This window comes from Dioscorea cayenensis, chromosome 5 (assembly GCF_009730915.1).
Source record: "Dioscorea cayenensis subsp. rotundata cultivar TDr96_F1 chromosome 5, TDr96_F1_v2_PseudoChromosome.rev07_lg8_w22 25.fasta, whole genome shotgun sequence".
NCBI lineage: Eukaryota > Viridiplantae > Streptophyta > Magnoliopsida > Dioscoreales > Dioscoreaceae > Dioscorea > Dioscorea cayenensis.
In genome coordinates this window covers 11,540,338-11,551,048 of record NC_052475.1, presented here as the reverse complement: position 1 = coordinate 11,551,048, position 10,711 = coordinate 11,540,338, and the positions used below count along the sequence as shown (strand labels likewise).

The window sequence follows — 10,711 nt, the reverse complement described above, 5'->3', positions numbered from 1 at the left end:
TAGACCCTAAGGTCACCGGATGCCGGTGAACCTTGGGGTGAACTTGTGTATTTGGATGTTTTAATTTTGTCTTTTGCAATTGTTGTGTATTTGTGATTCATTCTTGGTGCATTAGATGTGTTGCTTACATGAGAACTCTGTAAACCAACTGCTAGGTTGTACTTGGTAGCGTGACCATCGTCCTTGTACTAGACACACCAAGTTTGGAAGGGATTCATATACGAATACGCCGTGACCATCGGGTATTCTGCCCCCTCCACCATTAGGGGCTAGACCAAGTTGTGTTCCGGCCCCTAATTAGGGATTTCCCACTTGTTAATGCAATCGTATGAGGATTTGATCGGAAGAAATTTGCGTGTCAATACTTATACCGGATTAGTGGTTAATTGCTGTGACCATCGGGTTGACCTAATTTAGGAAATCTCTAGGTCAAAACCTTCAATTGCATGACATTCTTAGCATCCTTTGCACTTTAGTAGCCCCTAGGGAATCCGCATCCGTGGCCATTTCTTTCCCCTGATTTTATACCCCTACCTTATCATAGACTCCATTTGTAGTTCTTTTATTTCAAGTAATAGATTAGAGAAACCCTTCGAATTATTCGGCTAGACAATACGCAAAGAGGAAGTAAGAGTAGATTCTTGGGCCCAGGGAATACGACCCTGTCATTCTCGCACGAGGGGTATTACTTGATGACTCTGTGCACTTACGGATCGCTTGTCAAGTTTTTGGCGCCGTTGCCGGGGACCCACAAGGAATACTCGGAAAACTTAGAGTTTATTGATTTAGCCATTATTTCTTTAATTCTGTACATTTGCTTCTTTTTAGTCATTTTTGCACATATTTTTCCTTTTACTTGCCTTTATTTTGTTTTACTATCGTCCTCTTATTTCCTAATCATTGACTCTCATTACTGTGCAAGGCACCATCTTATGACACGCGCCAATCAAGCAAATCTTGTAGAGCCTGTCAACGAAATCGAGAGAACCTTGCATCAAAGACTGAGAGAGGTGGCTGAGAGTTCAGAACATCAAGGAACATGAGTTGAGATTAGTGAACCTTCAGTCATGGCAGAACCAAGGCGCACCTTGTCTGATTATGAAAGACCTCAGTTTACTGGTGAGGAATTCAGTGTGCATGCTCCCACCGTGCCTGCTAATAACTTTGAAATCAAAGCAAGCACAATTGGGATGGTCCAAAATTCCATACAATTTGATGGGTTGGCTGATGAAGACCCGCATGCTCATTTGTCTCGCTTCCTCCAAATTTGTTCCACCTTCAAGATTAACTCAGTGTCCGCTGATGCGATAAGATTGAGATTATTCCCTTTCAGTCTAAGGGGAGCAGCATATAGATGGCTCACTTCATTGGCTCCGGGATCGATCACCACATGGAAGGAAATGGTGGAAAAATTTCTTGCTAGCTATTTCCCACCAAGCAAAGCCGCTAGATTGAGACAAGAGATTTCTGCATTCCGACAAGGGGACTCCGAGACACTCTTTGAGGCACATGAGAGATTCAAGGATCTCCTACGCAAGTGTCCCCATCATGGCTTTTCCTCGTGGATGAGGATCCAGATGCTTTACAATGGCCTGAATTATGCAACCAAACAGCTCATCGATGCTGCAGCAGGGGGGTCATTGAGTAGTAAAACCCCTGAGGATGCTGAAATCTTGATTGAAAACATGGCAAGTAATGAGTGTCATTGGTCTACTAGGCAAAAACCCCCTAAGGAAGCTGGAATTTATGAGATAAATGACAACACTGTGCTAGCCGGCAAGGTTGAGGCCCTAACAAAGAGATTCGATCAGTTTGTGTTGGGTACGAGCTCAAATTCTGGTGCAGTTTTGTCTTGCGAGACTTATGGGGCCGGGCATGATACTATTTAGTGCCCAATTTCAATAGCCTCAGATGCCCCAATTGAGACAGTTGATTATGTTGGGGGAGCTCCCAGAGGCCCGCGGAATCCTTATGGAAACACATATAATCCGAGGTGGAGGAATCACCCAAATTTTTCTTGGGGTCAACAACAGCAACATTGGCCCTCGCAGCCACAGGGACTTCCACCTCAACCTCTTCAGCAGCCCGAGAAGAAGTTCACTACTGAAGATGTGTTAGCAAGGTTTATGATCAATACCGAGGCAAAATTTGTGAACATCAACAACCAATTCGCTGAAGTAAACACTATTTTGAGGAATGTTCAAGCCTCCATTCAATCATTGGAAAACCAGGTGGGGCAACTTGCTAGGGCAAACTCGGAGCGACCGCCGGGTAGCTTACCTAGTAACACTAAAAATAATCCAAGGGAGCATTTGAAAGCCGTCACTCTCAGAAGTGGGAAGCAGGTTGAAGCACGAGCCGAGGAGGGCTCAAGCACTAAACATAATGGGGTAGCCGCACGGGAAGACCCTAAGTCATCTGAGAGTGAAATTGAAGGGGTAAAGGAAAAACAAGATGAAGGAACCATTCAACTACCAACACCAAGGATACCTGAGTACAAGCCGGTGACCCCCTATCCGGCTAGGCTGAGGCAAGATAAGGACGAGGCTCAATTCAAGAAATTCCTAAATGTATTCAAGCAGTTGCACATAAATATCCCTCTTGTTGAAGCGTTAACTCAGATGCCCAAGTATGCAAAGTTTATGAAAGACCTGCTGACTAATAAGAGAAAATTGGAGGAATTAGAAACAGTTGCACTACCACGGAACTGCTCTACAATGATTCAGAGGAAGCTCCCTGAGAAATTGACTGATCCCGGGAGTTTCATTATTCCATGTGTGATTGGGGAAGGCATGCAAGAAAAAAGCCTTAGCAGACTCTGGGGCTAGCATCAATGTAATGCCTTACAAGCTGTTTTTAAAATTGGGATTAGAAGACATGAGGCCCACAAGGATGACGAAGTCCCGCGGTGTTGTTGAGTATGTGCTAGTTAGAGTAGACAAGCTCATTATCCCTGTGGATTTCGTTATTCTTGATGTGGATAATGATGTTGAAGTCCCATTGATCCTCGGGTGACCATTTCTTAACACCGCCGGTGCCCTCATTGATGTAAAAGGGGGAAAAATAACATTGAGAGTTGGGGATGAGGAAGTCATTCTCACTCTTCCTGTGGCCATGAAACACACCTTGGACCACGACGATCCCCTCTACTTTACTGATGAAACTGATATGATTATTACTGATTGTGTGCAGGAGGTCTTGGCAATTAACCCCTTGGATGAATTCTTGGAAGGAATGGATAGCGATGAGTGCAAGGAGAACAACCCACTTCCCACACATGTAAAGCATGTAGGCTATGTGGGAACATTTCTGTGGCCGAGTAATAAGAAGAAATCAACCACAAGGAAAATTTGGTGTAAGAGGGACAAGAAACAGAAATTGGGGATGAATTGCACACTATCACCACCACGGGAGATCGATCGACTATTCTTCTAGGGAAAGGGTAAATTCTGTGTCTTTTCATGCCTCTGGATGAGTTTCCCATCTTGGAGCACTTCTCTTGGGCTTGGAGGTAAGTCCCCACCATTTGATCCACCTCGAGGTAAGAAAAAGGTACGTCGAGCTAATGACGTTAAACAAGCGCTGCTTGGGAGGAAACCCAAGTTTTTTAAATTCATTGTCTTTAAATTTTCGTATTTCTTTTAGTTGCTTAGTTTCTATATTGTGGTTGAATGCTTATGTTTGTGTGTTTTCCGTATTTTTCTTTTGCTGATGTTTTTGTGCTCAACTCATGCTTTGGTTTGCTCGCTTGTATTTGGCCTTGAATTACTATTGTTTAGTTGTGTTTCATTGTCATCCTGGCGCTTAAATGGTTGTAATTCATATTTTATTGAGTGTGCAAGAGGAACCATGCCAATATTTCAATTTTCCAGGTCCATACGGGCTGTATACGGCCCGTATGGACACTTGTGGCATGTTCCAGGGCCTTGCGAGCATCATTGCGGCCACAAGAGACCCTTCGCGAGGAGTATTTTTCATGGGATGTGCGTCTCACGGGCGCCATGCGCCCGCGAGGCCACCCGTGAGGCTCTCGGCCTCACGCTGCGCGCGCGGGCTGAAAAGCTCACGGGCGCCATGCGCCCGCATTGCGCCCGTGAGCCTTTCAGGCTGGAATTTTCCAGCCCATGCGGGCACCATGCGCCCGCATGGGCTGGGATGCCCATTTAAGGGGTGTTCTTCCCCCTTCTCTCTCTACTCCAACCTCCATCTTCTCCTCTTAAGTTTTCTCTCATTTCTCTTTCATTCTACATCATTTCTCCACCATTTTCCTTGGTTTTTTCTTCTCTAATCCACTCTCCTCCATCATGCCAACTCAACCTTGGAATTTAATCGGAATTTTACCATCTTTTTCACGGGATCTCTTCCTTCCAAACTTTCAAGCCCTAATTCAAGGTTTTGTCTCAAACTTGGCTTTTGTTGTGTTCTTATCTTATCTTTGAAGCTTGTATGACATATTTGGATGTTGTGATGTGGTGTATGCTTAATTCTTTGAGTTTTTCCTTCATTTGTAAATTTTGGAAAGCTCCATGTCTAGGAGAAACTCTTGCAAAAATTTTTTTTTCATGAGTTATTGTAGCAAAGTCTGAATTTTTACTAGGCTTGTTTTGCTTTTATTTTAACTATTATGCATGTTTTCCTTCTCCTTTATTTTCTTACGCGTCGTGATCGCCTTACTTATTTTTGTAGGACTTAATTTCATGTAAATATCTTTATGGATGTGTTTCTACAGAAATTCTGCTGCCCACACGGGGCGTGGAATTTCCACGCGCCCGTGTACAGTACCCACGCCCCCATGTGGAGTTTTCACACCCCCATGTGGGGTAAATTGATGAAGAGGACCACTATTCATGATTTTCATTCACACATCCCTTCATCTTTCTCACACACCCACACTCTCAAACATTTTTCCTTGGTCATTAAAAGATTTAGAAGGGTATTGCCGGCCATTTAATCATACTTTATTACTCAATTCACATAGGTGAGCTCTCATTTTTTCTAACCTTCTCCATGCCTCCATTTTTCGAAATTTATGTGGATATCTTTGTTCTTATGCATTGTTCTTCATGGAAATCATCTTAATATAATTGAGAAAGCTTTTATAAGAGTTTTGGAGTGTCGTTGAGGGTCGGCATGGCCTTTTTGGCCATAGCCTGGCTCCCACACGGTCGCGTGGGGTTCCCACGTGATCGCGTGGGCTGAAAAAAAAAATGCCCAGGAAACCCACACGGGCGCGTGGAAAATCCACGCGACCGCGTGGATCCATGTGGGCTGCTTTCAGGCCAAAAATTGGCCACACGGGCGCGTGGATTTTTCACGCGCCCGTGTGGATTCTACGACTTGCCATTTCATGTAAATTTGCATTTCTTTGGCGGTTTTTCTTGCAGGTATGCCACCAAGGACCGAAAAGTTTTGATCGTATACGATTAACCTTGGATGGGAACATTCTTTTTGGCACACCGGCAACACCGAGAAAGACGGCGTCGATGCTTGAGGCGTCCCACTCATGATTCTTTAGTTTCCTTTACTTTTTGTTTTTCATTTTTTTAGTTTTTTTATTTTTATCTTTTTAGAGTTTAGTTAACTTTGTGTTTTTGTTTTTGTTTGTGCGAGTTTGTCCTTCATGTGTTTACTTATAAGAACTCGTACATCTTTTTCTATTTTGTTGAGCTTCATTTGAACCCCTTGTCTACGTGCGAGATGGCCTTGAGAGTGATGTTGATAGTGTTTTTAGTCATAGACATGATCATGTGATATTGTCACATGGTCGTGTGAGCTTCACAACCCATACAACAAGCCCATGAGTTAGACTTCACCAAACGATTAATGAGGGAGTTCGAGGGGAGTATTGTTTTAATTGCATTCCCACACACATTATGCTTCCATTGTTATTATTTTTTTATTGTGCTTGCATGCGTACATTGAGGACAATGTACATCTTAAGTGTGGGGGAGGGTTCACCTTATACATGACTTTTTACTTGTGTTTTTCATGAGCATGCTCTTGTTGCCAATGAAGGTTCACCTTAGGGTTAAGAGTTTAATTCTTAGTTTTTTTGGAGGTTATAAAACATGGATTTTTATCATGCTCTAGTTTTTCATCCAATTTTATTGAATATTTTTTTGTCCGATTGCTCTTTTACGCACTTTTTCTCGCTCATTAGACCTATGAAGACTCTAGTTCATTATGTTTTGGGATTTTTAGTGTGCTAGTTTTTTTATTTGAAAAAAAGAAAAAAATTGCAAAATTGTTTATTGTTTGTACATAGGGGTGTGGAAAAAGCTACCACCCATGATGTATGTAGCTACTCTCATAAGTCGGATACTTGTTATGCCCTAATGAGAGAAAGAGCTATCTCATGGGATGTGTGAAAGCTACCATCCTCGGTAGAAAGAGCTACCACCTCGAAAGTGTGAAAGCCACTCGGGAGGCATCTTGGGAAAGGGCTACCTTAGAGGTTGTGTGAAGCTACTACCTATTCTTTCTGTTTATAAATAAGTCCCATGTTAATAAGAACTTGGTAGTGGACATAGTGTTGACATGAGTTGAGTTTTTCACACACACACGCATTCGGATTTTATCACATTCAATTTTTATTGGATTGTTTGCTAGAGCATTGATTGTTTTGTCTAGTGTTTGATTCTCTCCATGGCTGTAGAATTTTTATTCTTGTACTCATTTGGTGAACCTAAGGCCAAGCACTTCTCTTTTTCTTTCCATAGGTATAATGTTTAATTTTTGCTTGAGGACAAGCAAAGACTTAAGTGTGGGGGAGTTTGATAAGTGCTTGAGTGGACATATTTTTATATATGTTTTACATGCATTGAGCATCATTTTTACTGTGGTTTATGTCTCATATTGTGTATTTGGTGTTCTTGTATGCATATAGGTTGTGAATGCCTTGAAGAGTAAAAAGGAAGCAAAGATAGGCTATAAAGACACAATGTTGGGAGTTCTTGTTGAATTCAAGGACCAAGACACGAGAGCGAGTTCATAAGCGTGGAGATGTGTGCCGACTTCCAAGAAGATTCAAGTCAATTCACTAGTTTGGAAGGGCACAAAGGCAGCCCACATCTTCATGTTCCTTTCTCTTTGTGAAGATTGCAAGACCTCTCAAAGATACGTCGATGAAGAAAAGTTTTATAGCCTACCACATGGGACGTGTGCCCGGACATGTGACCTTAAGAAAAGAGTGTTCGGATCGCGTTTTTGTGAAAAAAAGTCTTGTAGCAATATCATTGTAGCGATCTTGTAGTAAAATTCTCATTCACGCGGCGTGAAATTCCGCCCAGCGTGGAAATTCCGCGCCCCGTGGAAATTCTTGCGAGCCACGCGGCGCGTGGAAAAATCCACGCAGGCGCGTGAGGGCAGCGTGACGAGCGCGATCTAAGGCCTATAAATAGCCGTTTTGCCCTATTCTTTCTCATCTTTTTATGCGGCTCTTGAGGGGTGAGGGCGGCTAGGGGTTTGGAGAGGAGGTCTTTGCGGCTTTGGAGCGCTTCGTCACCAACTTTGATCGATTCCTCCTCCGTCCTAGCATCAAGGAAGCCACCGGTGAACCTAGCTTGAAGTGGGTCCTTCAAGGCGTCGAAGCTCTCCATCAAGGCCATCGAGTTCATATATAAGGGGTTTATTTCTATGGTTTTAATGTACTTTCATTCATTGATGGTGTGTTTTTGTATGTTGCTCCATGGAGGCTAAAACCCTAGAGGGTATTTGGGCTTGTGAACCCTAGGATTCTCATCTTTTTGTGGATTTGCTTAGTGTTTCTATTTAATCCGAGTTTGATTAAGTTTTTAATCTTGTATTCTCATTGCTTGCTTGTTTAATTAATCCTTGTGGTTGATTGGATTTTGCATGATTTGTTACTTTGATGTGAGAGAGGTCTCCATTAGAGTTAGAACTTCAAGGTTAAAGAGGGTTGAGAGGGTGAGTCATGAGATAGTGGAGTGTCCCCTCTCCCTTCCGATTGAGTGTATTCTATCTCCGTTCTCTAAGCTCTATGCAACCATATTTGGTGTGAGGCATGAGATTGAGAGATTTCTCCACGGGACCTTGTAGGGGGTTAGGATCCTTCGCCGGGGAATTAGGGTTGGATCAATCTTTAGGGAATCGAGATACACCTCTTGGAATCCCTAGAGTGCTTTGCGGTCATATGTGGTGTGAGGTGTTGAGATTGAGCGATTTCTCCACGGGACCTCGTGGGGGACTAGTATCGGTGATCGAGGAGGCCGGATCCGATTATTTTTGGATTTCCACGACTTAACTTACTCATCATAGAAACACTTTGCTTATTCGGTACCTAATACGCAGATCCTAGGGGAGCATTGCCCGAATACCCCACTTTCTTGATTGAGATCTCCATCCATTTTACACTTGCATATTTGTCTCCGGTATTTATTTCTTCGCACATTAGATCACCCCACCTTTCCATTTATCATTAGGTTAGAAAGCAGAGAAGAAGTTAGTACTAGTAGCCCTGTTCCCTGTGGATTCGACTACCCACTCACCGGGGTAATTATTACTTCGACACCCGTGCACTTGCGGTTTACACACATATTCGGACATGTCAGGGGACTAGTACCGGTGGCTTGGAGGCAAGGGATGGTTATTCTTGGATTATCTCAACTCATTAGACTCGGCTTAGAAGCATTTAGCGAATCTCGAACTTCATGTTAGATCCTAGGGGGAGCATTGCCTGGGTACCTCATCTTAATTGATTGAGATTCTCCCCCCATTTCACCCTTGCATATTCGTCTCCGGTATTCATTTCTTCACACATTAGATCACCACACCTTTCCATTTATCATTAGGCTAGAAAACAGAGAAGAAGTTAGTACTAGTAGCCCTGTTCCCTGTGGATTCGACTACCCGACTCATCGGGTATTTTATTACTTCGACACCCGTGCACTTGCGGTTTACACGCAAATTCGGACGTGTCATGTTGCGGGCACATTCTCAAGAGCTCCTTGAACCTTTCCCACATCTCAAATAGAGACTCTAATTCTGACTATATAAAGGACAAGAACTCATTCCTAAGCTTTGCAGATTTTCCGAAATGGAAATAATGGGCCAGAAAAGCTTCTACCATCTCCTTCCATGTGGTATTTGATACTCTAGATAATGAATGTAGCCACTGCTTCGCTCTCCCCTTTAAGGAAAATGGGAAGGCTCTCAATTTGATGGCATCATCCGCCACCCCGTTTATCTTAAGCATATCACACACCTCGAGAAAGTTCTCTGTATGACTGTTTGGATCCTCATTGGCCAAAATATTGAACTGTGCGGATTGCTGCAACATGTGGATGAATGCCAGCTTTAGCTCGAGGTTCTGAGCTGTAATCAGGGGACGCACAATACTCGATTGTGTCCCCAACACTGAAGGTCTGGCATAATCAGATAATGTCTGCTATTGCTCATTCTATTCTACCATGTTTTCAGATTCTTCTTAACAAGTTCCCCTGGCTTATATCCCGCAAGTGTACGGGCTTGTCGAAGTAATAATCCCGGGTGAGCGGGGTCGAATCCACAGGGAGTACGGAGTGAAAATACTTAATTTGATTCTTAGCTATGTGGAAGATCAATTGTGATAGGTGTGAAATTGATTCAATTCTCAACAATAAAAACAACAAGTGAAAGAGCAAAAGTAAGAAGAGGGTAAGGCAATCGATAAAGAATGGGGTACTCGGATAATGCTTCACCTAGGATGATCGCTTCAAGTGCAAGAACTCTCTATTATGCTTCCTAATTAATGCAATGGTGAGTCGTGGAAATCCTTACATACATAGTCCCAAATCTAAAGGTCAACTATGCCTAACTCTATACATGTCTCGGAGGAGAAATCGAGACAATCTCAACACCTGCACTTTCGCATAGAGTTGCAATGAGCTCTAGGGGATTCCAAGTGATAAATCTCTTCCTAAATATAGACCTACCCCTTTGGTCCGGATGGAAGGTCCTAGCCACAATTAAGCCCTAGATACTAAGATCCTCTTAGCGCTTCACTCCATTGCAGCGTAACTAGGCCCCAGTGGAGGTTCATCCCTTAGACCATTCACTCCATTATGGCGGCAAAGAACTCGAGGAGCGGAGGTAGAATCTATCACGTGGGAGAGGAAAGTGGGACGCTCTGCTGCCTCTCGACTCACCCTCTCAGCCCTCTCCAACCTAGCTTTGTCTAGCGCTGAGTGGTGTGTCACTCACTCACAAGGTTACCAACAAGAACTCTCAACCCTAGTGTCACTCTAGGGAGAAATGTTCATACAATCAAGCATTCAAGGGTTGGAACTCACAATAAACATCAATTTATTGAAAGCATAATAAAGAAGTTCAATGAAAGCGAATACATCCTAGGGTTCACAATCATCCAAGTACCCACTAGGGGTTTAGCTCTCCATGGAGCTTAATACAATCAAAAGAAATCGAGATGTAAAAAGCAATGAATCCATAAAAGAAACCCCTCGATGGTCATGTCGAGTGGTCTTGTAGAGAGTCCTATACTACGTCGTCAAAGATTCCTTCATCCGGTATAGGGATACGCCTCGATTCGAGCTCCCACGCCAACCTTTTTCCCCTAATGGAATTACGATGTCGAGCCATAGAACTTCTCCAAAACCTTGGCCAATACCCTCGAAACCCTAGCGAAGTCCTCTCACAAGTTGGGGGAAAAGATGGAGAAAAAATACCAAAATCGGGGCTGAATCGACTTTTAAAT

General features: G+C 43.2%; 1 protein-coding gene and 2 non-coding genes across 3 annotated transcripts; 2 read left to right on the top strand and 1 right to left on the bottom strand.

Annotated features, from left to right (window-relative positions):
• The first annotated feature begins 1,067 nt into the window (after positions 1-1,067).
• LOC120259985 lies at positions 1,068-2,828 on the top strand. Its single transcript, XM_039267434.1, has 2 exons — positions 1,068-1,821; positions 1,906-2,828. Exons 1-2 carry the CDS (start codon positions 1,068-1,070, stop codon positions 2,826-2,828), a joined length of 1,677 nt encoding a protein of 558 aa, XP_039123368.1.
• LOC120262546 lies at positions 1,449-1,555 on the bottom strand. Its single transcript, XR_005536815.1, has one exon. It is a non-coding gene; the product is annotated as a small nucleolar RNA R71 (small nucleolar RNA).
• Positions 2,829-8,933: 6,105 nt separating the features above from the next.
• Positions 8,934-9,040, top strand: LOC120262654. Its single transcript, XR_005536914.1, has one exon. It is a non-coding gene; the product is annotated as a small nucleolar RNA R71 (small nucleolar RNA).
• Positions 9,041-10,711: the final 1,671 nt, after the last annotated feature.

Bases quoted from the DNA above. Each gene is read 5' to 3' on its own strand.
- LOC120259985 (XM_039267434.1), top strand. From the start codon at position 1,068: ATGGCAGAACCAAGGCGCACCTTGTCTGATTATGAAAGACCTCAGTTT. The intron at 1,822-1,905 runs GTACGAGCTCAA...CAATTTCAATAG, and splicing joins ATTCGATCAGTTTGTGTTGG to CCTCAGATGCCCCAATTGAG.